The sequence below is a fragment of the Vidua chalybeata genome, chromosome 20, assembly GCF_026979565.1.
Source record: "Vidua chalybeata isolate OUT-0048 chromosome 20, bVidCha1 merged haplotype, whole genome shotgun sequence".
NCBI lineage: Eukaryota > Metazoa > Chordata > Aves > Passeriformes > Viduidae > Vidua > Vidua chalybeata.
Window position 1 is genome coordinate 9525105 of NC_071549.1, and position 19713 is coordinate 9544817.

The 19713-nt window shown below is 41.0% G+C and overlaps 1 protein-coding gene across 5 annotated transcripts in view; it reads left to right on the plus strand.

The window, feature by feature from the left end:
- The window catches only part of USP32 (ubiquitin specific peptidase 32), a 63192-nt gene that overhangs the window by 367 nt on the left and 43112 nt on the right, over positions 1–19713 (plus strand). For 4 of the 5 annotated variants that reach the window (XM_053961279.1, XM_053961280.1, XM_053961283.1 and 1 more), the window contains exon 2: positions 18973–19100. In XM_053961279.1, coding sequence (XP_053817254.1) covers positions 18973–19100 — 128 coding nt within the window. Of the gene's footprint in view, positions 1–128; positions 512–18972; positions 19101–19713 lie in introns of those variants that run through there. The other variant, XM_053961282.1, reaches the window with a different exon arrangement.

Genomic DNA, 19713 nt, shown 5'->3' on the forward strand with positions numbered 1-19713 from the left:
CCGCCGGTGCCGTCCCCTCCCCGCCGCCCCTCGGCCCGGCCTCCGCCTGTGGCCGGCCGGCTGTGCGCGGGCAGCCTGGAGAAATCGGGAAGCGCTGCCATCCCGGTGTGACAGGGCTGTCACACAGCTCCCGGCTCCGCCGTCCCTCCCCGCTCCTCGTGTTTACTTCCCCGTGCTCGGGGATCACGCATCTGCAGCTCCGCATGGCAAGATGGATGTGGCGAGCGTGGCTCGGGCTTGATGTCGCTGTTTTTAGCCCGGTTTAGGGTCCTCCCGGAGGATTTAAAGAGGAACTAGCGAAGGGAAAACATAAACAAGCTGAATGGTGAATGCTTGCAGCTGCAGGGCTCCAAGGCGACGGCAAGCTACACCCTGGAAGCTCCCTGGCTCTGGAACTGGTAGCCAAGTCCAAGGACAAAGAGGGACAGGAATTGTCAGCAGTAAATGGTCTGCAGGGAGGACAGGTGTTGGTAATTGTTGCCCTGTTGTGCGTTCACGTGGTGCAGCGCAGGTAAAGCAGCTCACCTGTTTGATATTTAAAGCCCTGATAAAATTCATAAGCTCAAGGCAATCTATGGCTGCCCTTTTTATTCCTGCTTGCATGTGAGAGGCATGTCAGGAGTGATAAGGGAGAACTGGGAGGAACCGCTGGGTGTTAACTGAAAAAGAAACAAATTGATGTGAAATGGGGTTGTTGTTAAATATTTTCTAATTTTTTTTTCTGGTGGAGCCTCTGAAGGATGCCATGTCAGATAGGAAATGGAGCAACGTAGTGTCGAGCAGGAGAAACAAACGTATGATTCAAAGTCGCTTGTTACAGCTTTTAAACATAACAGCCCTGAAGGATTTTCACTGCTAGTGAAAGTATAGGAGGAAGTCTTTGAAAGCTTTGGTGCACGTATTTTTAGAAGAGCTGGAGTTATAAATGCAGCTTGGTAGAGGTGTGAAGTTAAATATATCAGGAAGCGTTTGAAATAAGCTGTTTGGTGGAGAATACAGTCGTTTGGTCACGATGTATATTCCAAAGTTCCTAAATAAGAAAAAACAAGTGTTTTGAATTTTAAAGTTCAATTTAAACTCTTACATTGCTTCAAAATCAAGGCAGTTGATCTAGATGCTTCATAAGTAATAAGATTGATTTCTCCTTAATAATGAATTATTTCTGTGCAGTGAATATAATACTTTTTTGTTATTTTTTTTGGATGTTTTTCTTCTCTATATGAGACCTTCAATACTGTTTTTCTGTAGGAGAGCAGAAAGGTTGTTTTAGGCACTCTGTTATAAATTGATGTTTTGCTAAATAACTCTGTTATTTACTTAAACCAGTGAATCACTGTATGTATAAAACAGGCCAGTTATCAAAACATTATTTGTTAGACCATTCCTACTTCCACAGAACCTTGCTGGTACTTGTGGCATTTCTGTGGATGCAAACAGAGATAACGGATAAACGTAAATGTTAAAAAAAGAAAGCCAAATATATTTATCTCCAATTAGATCCACCTTCTCTAACATTGTTTCCTGGTTCTTAAATGGCAAGAAAGTTTTGTATTAGGTGGTATTTGTACAGATTTTTCTGCTGGGAATTCTTTATGAGTAATCAGTACTGGTTACCTGTACTTGTGGTAGTCATTCAGAATGCTGTGGTCGTATTTTTGAGTCACCAATTTGAATTTCAGTTGTTCGGAATATCTGGAAAAAATGCTGCTTTTGTCACCTTCAGAAAATGAGGCTGACTTCTAAGCAGTTTCATTTATTGCAATCCCATTTTGGTAGTAACCAAAGGTTGTGAAGGTGAGGGGAATTGTGGTTAAAGGCTCACAATATAAATAACTGTAGCTAAAATGTAACTTCAGTTCAAGGAGACAAAAGTGCCAGAGCGGCCTGGTGCTGATGGCTTTTTCCACCCTTGAACAGGAGACAGTCCTGCTGGTTTATTTTCCTCTTTTTCCTTGGCACAGGCAGCTGACACTGCTGTGGTGACGTGGCCGTGTGGATGGGCACGGTGGAGTTGTCCCGTGTCCACCAGTGCAGGTCACTGGAGTCTCATCAGCCTCCCTGAGATCTGTGTCTGCCTGTGCAGCCTGGCAGTGGAAAGCAAGGGATGCTATTTTAGACATCTCTTTTTATGAATTTTGCCAATTGTGGTCATCTTATTTATAGTAGCCAGAGGCACAGAGTGGTGCTGCTGTGGAAAAGGTATGAAATGAGAAGTGAGGAGAGCTATTCTTGACCCCACAGACCTCCTTCCAAGGATGGATTCTTTGTGAGGAGATGAAATCCTTGGGCAGGTCATTAGAGGTGAAGTCAGAAGTGCTTTGTTCCAAACTGAGCATAAAATTGTCGGTTATTTTATCAAACTGAATTTGTGGTGGCATGAACTGGTACTGTGGCTCTCGAGCTTGTTGCTTTCTTCTTAGACCTAAGCTCCAACAGCAATTTTCTGCTTATGACAGTGCTGCAAGTCAGCCAGTGTCCTGTTTTGGTGGATTTTCCAATGTTTATCCCTGATTTCCCACTCCTCTCCTACCACTGTGTCCATCAGGCTGTCTGGGTGCTCTGGCCTTGCCAAGGAGATGGTGCTCTAAAGCCTGCCTTATCTTTTAGTTCCGCTGCCAGTCTTAACACCCAGTTCCTCAAAGGGCTGCCTTTGGGCCAATAAAACTTGATAAAAAGAAGAACTTTTTATCACTATTGTATTAGCTCCTGTATTAGCACAGCAGCTCCTGCACTGTCCTGTGTTGTATATGGAATATTTTAATAAGAATTCTAGGAAAGAGGTTCCTGTGTGGTATTGGTGGCCAGTTTATTTCAGATCCCTATGGATTGTATTTCCCAGTGGCTGTTAATGTGTTCTGCTTCAGTAACTTTGAGAGGATAATCGTAGTCTGAGCGTCAATTTATGTAGGTACTTGTGAATTATGAAACTGTGGAATCTGTAGTCAAAGTTTCTGTGAATGCTACTTAGAGCAGGTGTAATCCAGGCCATTCCCAGCTAAATTATCTATGCTAAATATTGAGTCAGGGAACCACTTAAAAGAAATGTTGGTGAATAATCATGGATCTGTCAAATTTGGGCCAGAGAGGAAGGCAGAGTTTTCCTTCTGCTCAAAGCAAGGTACAATTTTTGTTTCATGAGTGCAGGATGGAAGAAGGGGAACTGCTGCAACATCAGCATGGTCAGTGAGCGTAGAATTTGGAGAAATGAGTGACTGCTGATAAATCCATTTAATTGTGTTTGGTCCTGTGCTCAGTGATCTCTGAGAAAAAAAGCAAAATGAAAGCACAGAAATAGTGCTGTTATTGGAGAATGTACATGCAGTTAAAATGCCAGCTAACAGCGAGGCAAAATTTGCAGGTGTATCAATTCCACAGGTTTTCCCTCTGGAGAGCTCATGGAATAATGGTTTTTAAGGCAGTTTTTTCCCTCGGTTGTGTGTCTCTGAGATGGCACCAACTGGAGAGCACCAAAGTAACAAAAACCTTCTCTAACCCACAAGGAGCTTGGTGAGTGTGTGCCAGTAATGACTAATGTGTGATGGGCAGAGGATAAATCTTGCTAATGACCTTTTGTGTCTTGATTGAATTTGAAAAATAGCTACATTTGTTTTATTTAAATCAAGGCAAATTTATCTAGTGTCTGATCATTAACATCCTCAAGCGTACAGATGTCATAAATCTGACAAGAGGATGATGGAAAACTTGTGCAAATATATAATCATCTAGTTGAGGCTGTCGATCTCAGCCTGGTGACAAATCCATGGACTCAGCCCTTCAGCCCATGGAAAACTGCTTTTTATCACTCCAGATTATGAAATTAACTTTCTAAATCCCAGACATCTTTTTAGGAAAAACAGTCAGGGAACCATTTTAGTAGTTTATTCTCTTCTTCCTGTATTCCACAAAGAAGATTGTTCTGCTTTATTTTCTCTCGTAGCTGAAAACCAGAGCTTGACCATGATAAGGGAGGTGAAGATTCTTTGGGATATGTTATTTTCTAAGGGTACAAACCTGTGCTTTTCTGAGCCTTGAGTTTCAGAGGCATGTGCTGAAAATGCCTACAAGTCTCTCAGCCTTTTTTTTTAAGCTATCAGATTGAATAGAATCCACTGTGGAGACAGTCTAGATTCTGCAGCGAGGCTTGTTATGTCAGCCAGTATTTGATGGCTTCAGGGCTCTGTCATATGATGAAAGCAGGTATGAATGCAGAGCTTCACACTTCCTGTTTATAAAGCTGCAGAGCTGCAAGTGGCCGCTCAAATTCACAGAGCAGTAATTATTTCACAACTCTGGCATTCAGTTGTGGTGCTTGTTTTGGGAGGGCACCTCAGCAGTCTCTGCTGAACATGTATTTCAAAGGCAGGAGTGACTTGGGGAATTCTACTGAAACTTCCATGAACTGATGAGAAGATGTTCCTTGGAATCACGGGTTGGTTTGGGTTGGGAGGGACCTCAGAGATCACCTTGTTCCACTCCCCTGCCATGGACACCTTCCATGAGACCAGGTTGCTCCAACCTGGCCTTGGATAATTCTCTGAGCAACCTGTGCCAGGGCCTCACCACCCTCACAGGGAGGAATTTCTTCCTGATGTCCAATCTAATCCACTCTCTGTCAGTGTGAAGCCATTCCCCTTCTCCTGGCACTCCAGGCCCTTGTGAAAAGTCTCTCCCTGTGTTTCCTGTCAGCTCCCTCAGGGGCTGCAATTAGGTCACCCCAAAGCTTCTCTTCTCCAGGCTGAACAATCCCAATTCCCTCACCCTTTCCTCCCAGCAGAGCTGCTCCATCCCTCTGATCCAGGTCCTTCTGGATTGCCCCTCAGGGCTGGGGGAGCTCTGCAGGTGGGATCCCACCTGAGAGAGCAGAATCCCCCATTCCCTGCTGCCCACGCTCTGGGGTCAGCCCAGGACACAGGGCACGTCCAGCCTCTCACCCACCAGCACTCCCAAATCCTTCTCCCTACAGCTGCACTTGATCTGTTGGATGAGAGTTGGTTTGTAATCTGTAATTCTTCAGCTGCTAAATTGCAGCCACCACTTTCTCCTTTACCTCAGTTCCTTCCCCAAGTTGAGGGAAGTGAACTCAGGGGGTTTCAGCCTCTTGCTTAGAACTCCCCAAGTTATTTCCCGTTGGAAATGAGGAACATTGGTGGCGTGAACTTAAGTCAGCTAACGGTAAATTTCCTTTCCTGACATACCTTTTGTGGTCTTTAGAGGCTCTTTATGAAATACCAGTTGAAAACTTACAAATTAGGGGTAAATATTGCCTCCTGCTTGGGCTGCTGCAAGTGCTGTGGTTCTGTGGGAGATGATTGCATCCTTTTAGTAGGTTTTTAGTAATTCTTAGATGGTTCCCAAGCATGGCAGAAACGTGGGGATTGCACAAGTGTTGAATGTGCAGAGTGTGATGCAAGTCTGAGAAAAGAGGATTTAAGAACATAGGTGTTTCATAAATAAGAAAAGGTTGAGCATCTTAAAGGAAAAAAACCTCAAAAAGTTGAATTATGATTCAGTAAATGTTGGGAATCCTCTGGTTTCTCACTTCTCAGGTGAATCATGTCTCTAAATAGGAGCAGGCTCGCGATATTAGCTGCAGTTTTGTCCTGTCAGAGTGTTACTGGAGATTCCAATCAAAGCAGTGAGGAAAGCTGCCAGGGGAGTTTAAATAGATATCATTCCAGCCATGGGGCTGGAGGTCACTGGATAAGCTGAACAAATCCTCATTTTGAGTGTTAAATATCTTGATATAAGTGAAAAGACCACTATCAGGCTATTCTATATGTAATACATTTTCTTATCTTGATGTAGACTGAAACTGAGTCCTCAAAACATTTATTTGGATTATAGATTATACGCCTGTGTATCTCACAGGTCATAAACCTGAGCTTTATTTCTTGGATTTTAATCAATGACATCAGTTGTTTTATAGTTTCTAATCAGTTTCTAGTTTTCCCTCCTGTAACACCAGGCTTTTTAAAAAATATACATGCCCAGAGAAAGTTGTTGAACTTTCATCCTTAGAGATTTCCAAGCTCTGCCTGGACAAAACCCTCCGGAAGCTGGTTTGAGTTCAGCCTTGACCCAGTTTTAAGCACAAGGGTGAACCAAGTGACCTCCTGAGATACTTTCCAACCTGATAGATTCTATAAAATATTTCTGTTCAGCTTGAATTTTGTGAAGTCTTGTTTTGATGAAGTCCTAAATCTACCTGACAGTGTCCTACAGAGGGGAAAAAAAAAAAAGGACAAAAATAGAAACTAGGAAGTTGTTCAGTGTGAGATGAAGCATCTCTAATGAAATGTGAAAGAAAAAAAAATAAGAGGGGACTACTTTGAATCCTGTTTACTTGACTTGTAACAGTTTCAGGCTTTCTGGCTGCTGGCACTGTGGCAGGAATGAGTAAAACAAACCTCACCCCTTTGCTCTGCTCAAGGGAGCTCGGCCCACTGTCTCCTTTCATAAAATAAGTAAGGCATTCAGTTCTTTAGTACTCAAAAAAATGAAATCAGATTAAAAAAATAGGCCTCTGAAGGGATGGCAAGCCTGTGAGAATGAAAAAGAACATAGCATTAACAAGTAATGTGATGAGGTGAGGCATGAAGTGTCTATTGAGTTCTGTAAATTAGGATTATTGTACAGCTCCTGCTTTGAGGTAGGACTGGGTAGGGTTCTTCTGTATTTAAAAAACCCTGATGTTATATCTGTCATTCAAGAAGTGTCACTGTCTTCTGAAAATTGAGTGTATCTTTGGTTAGGTTGTGAAGTCATACATTGCTATAAATCATTTGCCATATGGGAGGTCTGATGAGTCCAGAGCTCTTATGACATCTCCATTACTTAGTTATTAATTATTATTAAAATAATCCTGCTCTGTTCTGGTCCAAGAAGTTCTAAATACTGTGAGCATGCAGAAAGCTGATGGAGGAAGGGTAGGACAAATGTGGCATTTTCAAACAGCAGAGTTCTTTCTGTCCACTGACTTTGGTTATTTCCAAGCCTGATGTAAACCAGAACTGCCCAGCTGGGCTTTTTAGGGCCTCCTTTAGGGCTCCTCTTTGCCTGATGGTTTCCTACTTTGAGTTTCTGTATAGTAAAGAAAGTTCTGTGGGTTAATTCTAATTAAGACTTTCAATTCTTAGTCATTTCAAAACAAGTTATTTCTTAATTTGTTCCACTCCTTGAAGCAGGTGCTTTTTCTATAAGTTGTACTTAGTCTGAATTATTGTGAATGTCCATGTGATATTTGCAGTATTGAAGAACTACAAAAAGCATCTTTAACATTTAATTTTCATATGAAAAGGTCATTTACATAATGAGACAATGAAGCCTTTGGGCAAAGATGAATGTAGAAGAAAAATCCATTAAGGTAGATTCTGCCTAAGAGTTTGAAAGGGCCTAATTCACCAAACTTTGAATGCTGGATTATTGCTAGCACTTACTGGAATAAAATTCCCTGCTTGCCTAAAAGGAGTGGCAAAATCCTAATGCACACTTTCTTTTGTGATTTCTTTGGGGACACCTTACCTTTGTTAGTGATGACTCCATATCTCATAGGCTGTGGAGCTTTAATGTTTGCAGCTGAGCTGTCTAGTAGTAGTTTTCATTTCTTTTTTTATATAATGAATTTGAACACCTCTGAGAAATGGGGATTTTATGGGGTTGTATTTACAGCTGAGCAGGGCTGACATGGTCCCTGCAGGTGGGGCTTATTTGGCAAGTGCATCACTTTGAAATGCTGCTTTATTAAACTGATGTAAAATCTCTTCTGCATTTCTGATTTTTAATGGCTGTAAACGGAGTTCAGATCTTGGTTTGACACTGAACGTGTCTGCATGTGGGTTTTGCAGTAGTTCACCAAATCTGCTTAAAAACTGATGCAAGTTATAATCAATCAGAATTTCTCTATGTAGCCTACTAATTAATTCATTAGAATGGCAATTAAAGGCAATTCCTTAATTACTTTAGTGTATTACTGGCATGTGCCTAAGTCCTAGAGATGTGAAACTCTTGGTTTAATAATCTAAAAGTTTAACAAAACCATTTTTCTTATAAAAATAGAGTAACTTTTGCAACAGGGCCTTTATTTGGTGTTGAATATAAGGAGCTGGCTGAGAAAGGTTTGGGCAGGTGCTAATCAGGCACTTTGTAGTGACCAGGGTTTATTTCCCACTGAATAAATGTTATTTAACGTGGGACCGGTGCAAGCCCTGAAATAATTCCTCACTGAATTGTTGCCTCCCCTGGAGTGCTCAGCTGTCACAGGTAGGGTGAGCTGGCAGATGCAGTGACATGCCCTGATCCTCCAGCGTGTTCAAATCCTCTTTTAACCTGTCACTAACCAGGCCAAGCCTCTCCCATCCCATGGAAATGTGGTTTTGAGGCGACCTGTGCTTCCTATGGGATTTATTTAGGGCAAAACAAGGTATTAATGGTGCTGTTAAGGAGCTGTTTCTGTTCCTGTGCCCACCATGGAGTTCTCTGCAAACCAGAGCTCCTGGCACAGGGATGCTCCTGAAAAATAATACATTTTACAGCCCTCCCTCGTGGTGGGAAACACTGGGCAGACTGAGATGGGCAGAAAGAACGTCTGGCTTTGTCAGACACTGCGGTTCTGACTTTTGGAGTGGTTTTAAATAGTCACTGAGACAGTCTGTACCTTAAAAAGAGCTCTGACTTCCTCCTGGTCAGGCTCTGCAGCCACAGGGCTGGGCAGTGGGAGCTGCTCTGAGCCAGGCACTGCTTCCAGCAGCAGCTACAGAGGCAAAAGGAATCTCTAACCTTTATTTTGATTTTTTTTTTTAATGTCCAAATCCTTTGAAGCTGTTTCACTTAGAGTCTGAATTGGGCCCACAAGCTATGAGAGGCAATGTCATTGGGCCAAAATAAGAGAGAATTACATTCTGTATTAAAATGTAGGCTTCATCCTTTCAAAATAAAACTTACTACAAGCCCTTTGGAATTCTTCCTCAAAATCAGTGATTTTATTCACATTATATCTCTCTTTTTGTTAGCTGGTCTTTCAGTTGTCATCCACTCACAGTTTAATTTCATGTTAAGTGTTTAATATAGAATGGATGCTTATGTTTCTTTTGTGTTTTGAATAGATGTTCCTTATCTCAAATCTGGTGACAATGGCAGTGCTCAGGGTTTGTGACAGATTCCTGAGCTGAAATATTTTAACGGGAATTTCTATCTGATTTAAGCTTGCCTTCTTCCAGTTGGAACCCATTGCTGCCACTACAGATCCTGATGAAGAGTCCTTCTTCAGCTTCCTTGTTAGCTCCCTTCAGATGCTGGAATTGTTTCAGAAGATTAATTTTACTCCATTAGTTTGCAAAATTTGTTCCTTTAAAATTTTGAGACCTTGAATGAAATAAAAAAGTGGAAGAAACACAGAGCCCTAAACAGAACAGGAAGTACCAGATTGAATAAGTCTGTGGATGTGGGGGGGAAAGAACTGAAAGTATTGGGATAGTAATTATGAGAACTTGAGTTTTGCAGATTGAATTTGTTCTAAAAATGAACTTGAATGTGGCATCATGAATGTATTTTGGGCTGAAGAAGCACTTCTTTTCAATCCCTGTTTCTAGCTGTTAGGTGTTATCCAGAAGCAAAATCTTACTCTGGAAATTTCCTAGTCTTGTCAAGATTTCTAGCACGTTTTCCCTCGTGATGTGATACAGTTAAATCCTGGATTTCAGTTTAAAAATTGAAAAAGTGGATTTGCACTTTGTACAGCTGAAACAGGAGTGCTTTAGGAGGAATGAGCAGCAGTTGGTGCAGTCAGGGCAGCCTGGTCTGTGTTGTGGCAGGATCTTAGGGAGGGCTGGTATCAGTGGAACAGTATTGTCAGAGCTTTGTGGTCCCTGTTTTCCAATCCTGCAGCTAACACCATGATTTGTCTTTGCCTAAAGAACTATAATTGATCTTTTTGCCATTAACCAATTCCCCACTTTTTTTTTTTTTGTTGCCTGCAATTCAGTGTTGTCTTCTGATCACCTTGGTTAAAGAATTGTGGAGTAAATATGTTGTGAGAACTAATGTTATTTTAAAAATAATGAGTAGATTGCAATGTTGATAGGGTGGAGCAGGAAGAAACCACAACATGCACTAATTCCAGTGCAGAACACAGGATGAATATCTGCAGAGGCCACAGTGTTACAGGGCTAGAGATTAAAAAGCAGAATAGAAAATATTTGATAAATATAAAATCATAAAACGTTCATAATTTATTATGTAAATGTACTGCTGCTAATAGAGACTGTAATGTCCTTGAGGATGTCTTGTGAGTCTCTCCAGGGATTCAGGGAGAGCTTCCAGCTGCTGCCTCCATTCAGGGCACTGGGGCTCTTTGGTGTGAAGTCATTCTGACACCTTTTCTGTCTCTGTGAACAATGGGCAGTGTGTTCACAGCAATCTCTGGAATTGGAGCCATCCCATCCCTCCGAGCTGCTCAGTGGCCCTGCAGTGACTGGGAGCTGCTTTCCCCTGCAGCTGGCCCAGGGTGCACCTAAATGTGCTGTTTCACCCTTCCCATGGAGGGCCTTAGGAATAATGCTGAATATCTGCACTGAGGAATTCTCTCATGTAAAACTAGCATGGCATCTTTCAGGATAATCCTAAATATGAATCCTGGCATGTTCATTGAGGATTCTCTTAACAGGAGATGCAGCAGTGGCAATGGAGTTTGGAAATAGTAATGCTAATTGTTTGCTATTGTCTGTTAAAAAATAAAGCTCTGATTCAGTTCTTGGTGTTCTACCAACCATGTAATGGGGTCCCAGAACTAAGCACATGGTGGTTTTTATTTTATTTCTTCTCTCCCTAGTCCAGTGTCTGTGTTTGTGATGGTGCTGGTATTTTTCACAGGTTGTATATCAAGCTTGTCATTATGTGCTTGTAACAGCACAACAGGAGACAGAAATTTGGGACCTGACACTAAAATATGCCCTTTACAGCTGAGTTTGAGATGATATTTTAGACAGATGTGTCCCCAAGAGCTGGGAATAGGAAGGCTGGAAGCAGAGAGCCTTCTCTTGGCCGTGTGAATACACACGTGTGGAGTGCTTGTGCCAGGACACTTGCCTTGCAAGTGAGTCATGTTTTTCCTCTGACTTCAGAAATTAAGATGTAGCAATGTATAAATATTATCTGAATTTTTTATTATTCGTGTCATAGTATGTAAGTGCTGTGCTTTACTAGATTTGGCTCTTTTAGCTGCCAGAGGCCAATGCTGGAGTGAATATTTGATCAAAACTATGCCAGCAATCCCAAATTAGAACTCCTGCCTTGCCTCTCATCCTCACTGAAGGTGATGGGAAGCTCTGCCTTCCTATGTAGAAGTTGTAGCTTCTGTTTAACTTTCAGGCTTAGACTATATTTTTTTATTTAAAGAACAATTCATATTACAGCAGCATTTAGTATCTTTGGCACTGCTGGGAGACGGGATGTGAAATATTTGTTATATTTCAATTTATTTTGTAGCACGGTCCTTATGTGGTGTTTGCATTTACATAGTTGGCACTTGCCTTTCATTTTAGCAGGGTGTTTATTTCTTGGAAATGAGTTCTATATTGTAATTTTGTGAATCTTAACAAGCATAAATGTCTCGATGATTTTCGTGGTGGCAATAAAGCAGAAGCAGCTTTTTTTGAATTGTGACAGAAGCTGCTCTGCTCACCTATAACAACACAAACTTTCAGTGTGTTTGCCAGGAAAACTGATGAAGGGACAGCTCAGAAAAGCAGAGTTTAGTTTCTAATCTAAGCAGGACTAAACGTTAATTCTAAATGCTGGAAAGATTGAGAGCTAAAACATTCATCTGGGAAATCATGGACAAACCACAGCTATGGCAGTGGAAAGGGAAAGCAAATACTGGGAGCTCAGGTGAAGATGGACATCCCAGACTCCTGATTTATTTTTAGTCCATGTTATCTTTTGGAGAGTAGTTCAGGATTCTCAATGCTGCTGCTCAAGATGATGTGTGCTCTGTTTAAAACCATTAAAAACCATTTAAAACTTGTCCCCCTTTTGCCCCTTTTTCCAGCCAGCAGAGTGGGTGGGAAAGGTGACATCCTGGGATGATCCAGGGTTAGGAATTGCTCCTGGAGAATGAGTTCACCAATTCTTTACTTGATAACAGGAATCCCTTTTTGTCCCTAATATATAATATTGCAGTTTATTGTGCTTAAATTTGCTGTTGTAAAAATGATAAAATAGGTTTTGCTCATCTGCCAAGTTTTGTGAATTTTCACATTTATCCCATGGCTCATATGGATGGACCAGGGAGCTCCTTTAATTCCTGAGGATCTAAAATATGGCCAATAAGATTTCCATGCTCAGATAGTGGGAGGATTATTTCACTGCTATTGTTATTATTATTATTATTATTATTATTATTATTATTATTATTATTTCACTGGCTGTTGTGTACCAGTTCCTCTCCACACTGGGCTTACTGGGAGAGTTAATCTAAATAGCATTGTGCCATGATGGAAATAGAGAGGGATAAAACTGGCTGGGAATGCTGGAATTCTTAGGGGAATGGGGACTGTGAGGAGTAAGCTCTTTGAAGATTAAAAGCATCACATAAATGCTAAGAATTCTTGTTACAGAAAATTGGCAAATCCTATTGTAATGACTAAATCTCCTTGCACTCCCTGCACAGGAGATGTTAAACCTTTGATATGCATTAGGGGAAGGTCTGATAGAACCAGGGAAAGCTTTATCCACAGGATGAGCCACTGCTACCAAAACCAAGGAATAGGTGGGAGGAAAAAAATACAGCTGGATTGAATAATTCCATTTTTTTTTTTTTTTTTAATACCCAAACCGTGGTGTTGTTATCCTTAAATTCCTGTTAGTGGTAAATGTGTGAAGCCTTTATGGAGGTGCCCTGTGTAAACTGAGTGGTGCCATTTCTGGTATTCCAGTCATGAAAGATTCCTTAGGAGTGGATTCATTTTTCCATTAGGGAAGGCAGGAATTTTTAGTCTGTGTTTTCTCCCAAAATATTCCCAAACGGATTCCTTTTTAGCAAGGGTGTGTGGGTGTGGTGGTTGACTTTTTAGTCATAGCTGCTTCATTTATCTCAGTTGTATTTTGCAGTTGGTTCCTCCAATTTGGGGTTGTTCCCAAACACACTTTACTTTCGCTTGCACATTTTACCTCCTTGAAGCTTTTTAGTAATTGCTTTGGTTCTTGACAACTTCATAACCACAGCCATTAAGTCACAATAAAGACTAATGAAAAAAGTAATAAAATTTCCATGTATAACTAGGATGAGGATTCCTAAGGGAAATATTGAGCGACTGATTACAGGGAAGATAATTGTCTGGTTAGAGAATTATATGCCCTGTGAGTTTGATATTGAACCTCTAAAATTGTCACTTAAAAATCAAAATATTAGAATTATGAAAAAAAACAAGCTGGAAGTAAGGAAGAACTTGAGGCAGGTGAATTTTTCTTGCTTTCTGAAGGATGAGCAAGTTGTCAGTTTTATTAGAATTCAGGTTTGGTTATTTTTAGTAAAGAATAAATGCAATGTTATGCTGATGGTTGCAAATTATTGCTTGCTTTGTGTACTTGTGATGTGCAGGGCTGGTGGGATTTTGTTTTTTAAGGCACTGACTTAGCAAGCTGCTTTTCACCCAGTGGTGACATTGGAAATTCAGATTTTGGGGTGTGTTTGGAGGTAATGGGGGCATTTTGATGCTTCCATTTCTAGGGGAAATTTCCAGTGCTTCACTCAGATGAGCTGGAAAGGTTCTTGACCCTTCACCTTGACTGACCTTTTTATCCTGTGTTTTCTCTTCCTGCTTATGCAAGGTTTTGTTTCCTGTTTTGACTTTCAGCATTGTTGATACATCGTGGTTTTCTCCCTTGGTTGGGCTGGTTTGGGTTTTGTGCTGAGAACCTGTGAACCAGAATAAATCCTTTATTTTCACGTAGTCAAATGAAGTATTTCAGGCTTTTGGGACAAAGATCAGCTTTTTGCTGTGGTTACTGCTGCTCCTCCTAATGGCAGTGATGGTTTGCAGGGAGCTTTTGTGATTCTGGAGCTGTTTCTGTGTCCAATTAGTTCTACCTGATGTTAATTGGTCAGTTTATAGTAGCCAGGACAGATTAATTCCACCTTCCCCTCGGTTAAACACTTGGAGTTCTGCCCTTTTCACTGATTAAATCAGCTTTTTAGTAGTAGCTTGTAGTGCTTTTACAGAATATCTGAGCTCATTTATCACATATCTGGCTGATGCAGCCTGGGGTTTATATCCATTTCAGAGCTGAGACAAGACATGGAGAGGTTAAGTGTCTCTTGCCTGCATGTCTCAGGCAGTACTAAGAGTTCAAATGCTTTTATTTGTCACCTTTGCTCCATCAGCCAAGTGGCTGCTTTGGAAAGCTGTGTTTTGGGTCTCAGCCTCTATTTCTCAGCATTTTACACAAGTGTGCTTTAATTTGGAAGGATGGGGGGAAAGTATTGTAAGGGAAGGTGTTTTTGTGGCTGGCCTGACTTTGTAAATAAATATTAAATAGGAATTTTAATTACCTTTATTGTGTTTGCTCTTGATGCATATATCACAGGTAAGGTGTATAATAATTTTTTTCTAAGCTGTAATAACTCCACTAGGCCTGACCAACCACTCCTTTTAACCTTTAAGCAGAGTGTGTGGCAGTTCTTTTATTCCTTATGTTCAATAGTTACATCATCAAAAATATGTAAAATTAAGGAAGATTTTGAGTTCCTTCTTACAGCATTTGAATAAAACACTTTATTGAGGTAAGTTTTGCAAACCTTAGCTCAGATTCAGAGGCCTCTAAGGAAGTATCACAGAATATGCAGTGTAGGTACTTTGAGAAGTGAGGAATTGGCTTTGATGTAACCATTTTCTCCTCTGTCTTTTTCCAAAACAGGACGTGGAAAAGCAGAAATATCAATATTACTTGTATTTAGCCATGCAGTTATATTTTTATGATGACTCTTAATAATTTTCACTAGCAGCCTGGTAACAGCAGAGCAGCTTTTGCTGAGAAAGGTATTTGCTGCCCAGTTTTTGTTGTCAAAAATTGTCCTTTCACTGTGATTTTTGGAGGGGACAGAGGTGGTGCCATACCCCAAACCCTACATTGCTCCCAGGGTATTTTAGAGCCTTCCCAGAAGGTGGGGGTGGGATTAGAGCTACAGGATGTGGAAAGAAAAAAAAAAAATTCTCAAGTGAATAGAGGTTCTAAAATGAATGGAGAAATGTGGCAGCAAAACTTGCAAAGCTCCACTGGAAGGGTTGATTTCCTCCAGCTTGGTTTGAACAATTTTACAGGGATGGCAAAACAAGGTTTAAGTCTAGAGTTGGACTTGCATAATCTGAGTTTCAGATAGAGTTTTAGCCCAAAAGGAAAACTCCAGGATGACTTGGTGACAAATATGTGAAAGCAGAGCAGAAGGAGGTGGTTTCCAGCAGGGGCCAGTTTTGGAAGGCACTACACATTTCATTACCTGGATAGATGGGAATTAAAACAAAAAATGTGGACTAGTCCATCCATATAAACAGCCTGAAGTTTAAGTAACACTGGGAAACTAAAAATACCCTCAGCAGTTGGTGAGCTGAAGGTTTGTTACAATTACTTTAAGCCGGGTGACATTTTTAGCTGAGGTTGCGTGGTTTCATTTAAACTTTATTAAACAAACTGGAGCTGGAATATTCCCTGGAGAGTTGGATGCAGCACTAATCTCCTGTTCAACTGTCTGCAGCTTTGCTGGAAACCTTCCAGCTGAGGTGGCACAGGAGCTTTGTGTTAGCAAAGGTACCACAGGCACAGTGACAGGCTGGGACTTTGTTTCACTGGTGCTTTTTGGAAGTGGCCAGGTAGATTTGTAAGGGTATCTTAAGTGTTGAAACGTGGTTTTGTTACCTTGAATCAACCTCACAGTCAAAAGGTCACCTGTGTGCTCTGGAGGTGTAAAGAATGAAATGTGCAGCTCCAGTTGAGTCGTTTTCCCTGCAATAATATTGAGGTTGTGCCACCTGTTAGTGGCAGGTGGGATGTGAAGATGGTTTTTGCTGTGTTCACTACCACAGACTCCTCCTGGGAAGTTGTCAGTGTCTGTTTTCCCCTGTCAGGCTGTGAATACAAGGGTGCTCCCCACAGTGTGGTGTCTGTCTCCTGTGCCTAATGACAGCAGCCTGTGAATTCTCCTTCTCAGAGGTGTTTGTAGACAACTGGCTCCTGGAAGTGTTTGGGGAATCTGTGCCTTTGGAAAAAGTGAATATTCCTAATGAAAGGACTTCAGTCAGTGTAGGAGACAGGCTGGTGTCTAAAGGCAGGATGAAAAACCCCTCTGTGTTCTCTGATGCTTCCTGTGTGTTGGGCTTGTGGAATTGAGAGAGAAAAGGCAGCTTCTGGGGATGTGAGCGTTCTAATTTCTGAAATTATTATAGTTATTATAGTAATAGATGTATTGCTTCTAGAAATGTTCCTTTAATAATTGAAGACTTAGTTTTATTTCCTCTCAAAACGCCATCGTGCTCTATCTCTGTTGAATAATTGGTGCTTTGGTGTTGGGATTTTGAATTCAAATATTTTGCCTTCCAGACTCATAGTAAACATTGATAGTATCTTTGATTTATACTCTGCTCATTTCAGTTGTACTTTCATGTGCATGGATCTAAATGTATAATGAACTTATCTTTACAAAGCTTTGCAGATGATTTTAAATGGGCAGCATCAGTCATTTTAATGGCTCCTGGGGAAGGAATGGAAGTAATTACCTTTCCTGTTATTCCATGACCTTTTCTGTAGTTTCTGTATGCAAACAATAATACTGAGTGGGTTCTGGCAATAATAATTTGCTTTTGAAATGTAACATGGACTGGCAGTATCAACTTATCACCCCTGTTAAATACACTGATAGTGCAGTTCTTTTTGAAGATCTTGGGAGTGTTGCTTGACAAGTCTTGTTCCCAACCTTCTCCTCACCTTGGCTGGCACTCCAGTCACTCCCATGGATTATGGGAGATACATTTATATGGGATTTTCCTACTCCTGAGCACTGCCTGGAGTGCACACTGGGCAGTCAGGGGTGCTGCAAGCATCAGCTTAGCAAATGTTTGTATAGAAACTTTTGCCAAATAACCCCAAACCAGATGGGATTTAATGGTGAGGAGATCAAAGAATTAAGAGAGGGAGAAGAAAGCGGAGCACAGAGTTTATTTTTGTTAAAGATATGTGTGTGTGTGAGCAGGCATATAAAAACTGCAAAAAATGAGAATAATTTCATCCCAGAACTGTTGTTAGATTTAGTCTAAGATCCAGGTTGTTTGCTTTGCTTTGCCAAAATTCCATAGCCAGGAGCTTCCCCTTCCCGTGATCCCTGAGCAATCCCAACCCTCGTTAAATGTGGGGAGATGTCCCCGTGCCTGGAGATTTGCTGTAGTGACTTAAAGGTGATAGGAGGTGAAACACTTCCTTCATCTCCTCCTGGTTTGGGTGTTCATCAAAGCACCCCCTCTAAAGGCACCATCTGGGTAGATGTTAATGTGAAAGAAAGGAATTTAAACACCTTATAGGCCAGGTAACAGTATGAGACCAGCATTCTTCTGCCATGTAATTACAGCAGGCTCGTTTTAGTCAAACAAGATACGTGTTAATGGTAATCACCACTGTGCTAATTGATAGCTCTGGTGCTGTGTGGGTCACACTTGAGGCTTATCTCTTAGATAATTTGATTTTTTTTTCTTTATGGTTAGAAGTACCCAGAATCTGTAATAAAATTTGAGAGGAAACATAACCCAATTTCTGTTTTTACACAATTGTTAAGTGGAGTCAACTTCTATTTCAGTGTTGACTCGGATTAAAATTAGGGAAGAGTGTTTTAATGTGATTTACTTTTAAGGATTGATTTTTGCTTTTGATGAATGAATTAACTGAAGAGCAGAAGTTTTACTGAGTGCTGGATTAAGCCCTCAAGTGCTCTGTTTTATTTTGGCTGACAAAAAGCTCGACAAGCCTTTGGCCATGGCAGTGTTGTTTCTGTCTGGCTTGTGATAGCAGGGTAAGGAAAATGCCTTGCTATAAATACAGTGACACAGCTCCCGTGTGCAGCATCATTTCCCTGGGCTTCTGCATGGTAAATTGCTTTTTCTGCACCACTCAGGAGCTTCCAGGGGGTCCTGTGCCATTCCTTACAGCTTGGCTTTGGGCAGAGGGCTTGTTTTGTTCCACGAGATCCTTCCCTTCTTAAACACTTTCTAAGAAAGTTGCTTTGTGCTCGTAAAATCTGAAGGCAGCACTGCTTTCCAGGGAGCTCCCAGGCCAGGATGAGTGGGATGTCATCACATTTTCCACCTTTGCAGTTGTGAACAAGTTTGAACAGGTGTAGCTGGCAAGCAGGTTTTGGCTGTGCAAGGGGATCTTGGGTGAAGAATTACATGTAGTCCAACATTTTTTCCTATTAAATCACACCTCACTGCACTGTCTCATGAACTTGTAGTGGTGACAAAGTATTTTATTTGTTTTAAAACAGAAAAGCTGACTGGTTAATAGATGAAACTGCTTGAAAGATGCTGTTGGAGCTGCTCTTAATAATACTCACCACTGTTGGTTGCAGATAATTTCCCTGGCTTACGTGCAATGCAAAATTGATCATAAAGCTGCCTCATTTTCCTTTGTGTGACAAGAATGGTGCTGAATTTAGAACAAATTACAATCCACTATTGTAGTCAGAAAACTTAGGCAGTGAGCTGTTGTTCACATTGATGGTAACCACAGGTCTGCTTCCTTTGTCTCTTTTCAAGCAAGATTAGATTATTCGATCTCATTTTCCCACTCTTTAGGGGAAATCATGCATTTAATTCCTTTGTGTCTTTTTATTGTAAAGGTAAACATAAGGAGTGGAGGATTTTGAGATTCTTTAAGCTATTATCTTTCTGTAACATCTTTATTGACCAGTTTTTTTTTATTTCTTTCCTCTGTTCTCAGTTACAGACATAGAACTGAAGAGGCTCAAAGATGCTTTCAAGAGAACTTGTGGCCTCTCCTATTATATGACCCAGCAGTGCTTCATCAGGGAAGTGCTGGGTGATGGGGTCCCTCCCAAAGTTGCTGAGGTGAGCTGTGGATTGCTGTTTTCCTGGGAAACCAAAAGCAGTGGATAATGAGCAGCTGGATGCTGCTGTGCACACACAAGTATTTATGGAGTTGACTGAATTGCTTCCCATTTTTTATGCAATGTCACAATGCACCTTCTCTGCCTGGAAATGGTTTTCCAGACTTGGGTTGTGGGTGGTCAGGGGTGTGCTGGGCTGTGACGTGCTCCCAACCCTATTAATACCTGGTAGGTGACTTGGAAGTCAAATATCCTATCAAACCTAAATATCCAGATGTAAATTTGGGCAATTAAAAGACTGGGAATTTGTAATAAGAACACAATAACAGATTTTATTTACTCCAGAGATGCACTTGCTGTTGGTTCCTTTGAGATTCCATTGGCTGTTACTTTGTTTTCTAGAGATGAATCTTTACAAGCTCTTAAAAATAAATTTGTTCATAACAGATGCATGAATGAGCTGAAAAATAACCAGAATCAAAATCTGCAACATGGATATAAACATACATCCATGTGTATATATCTAAAAAACAAAATAATAATACCATCCTACACATGTGCAAGTTGAAAAAGTTATTTTCTTTTAGAGAATTGCCCCTTTCTTGAGAGAGATA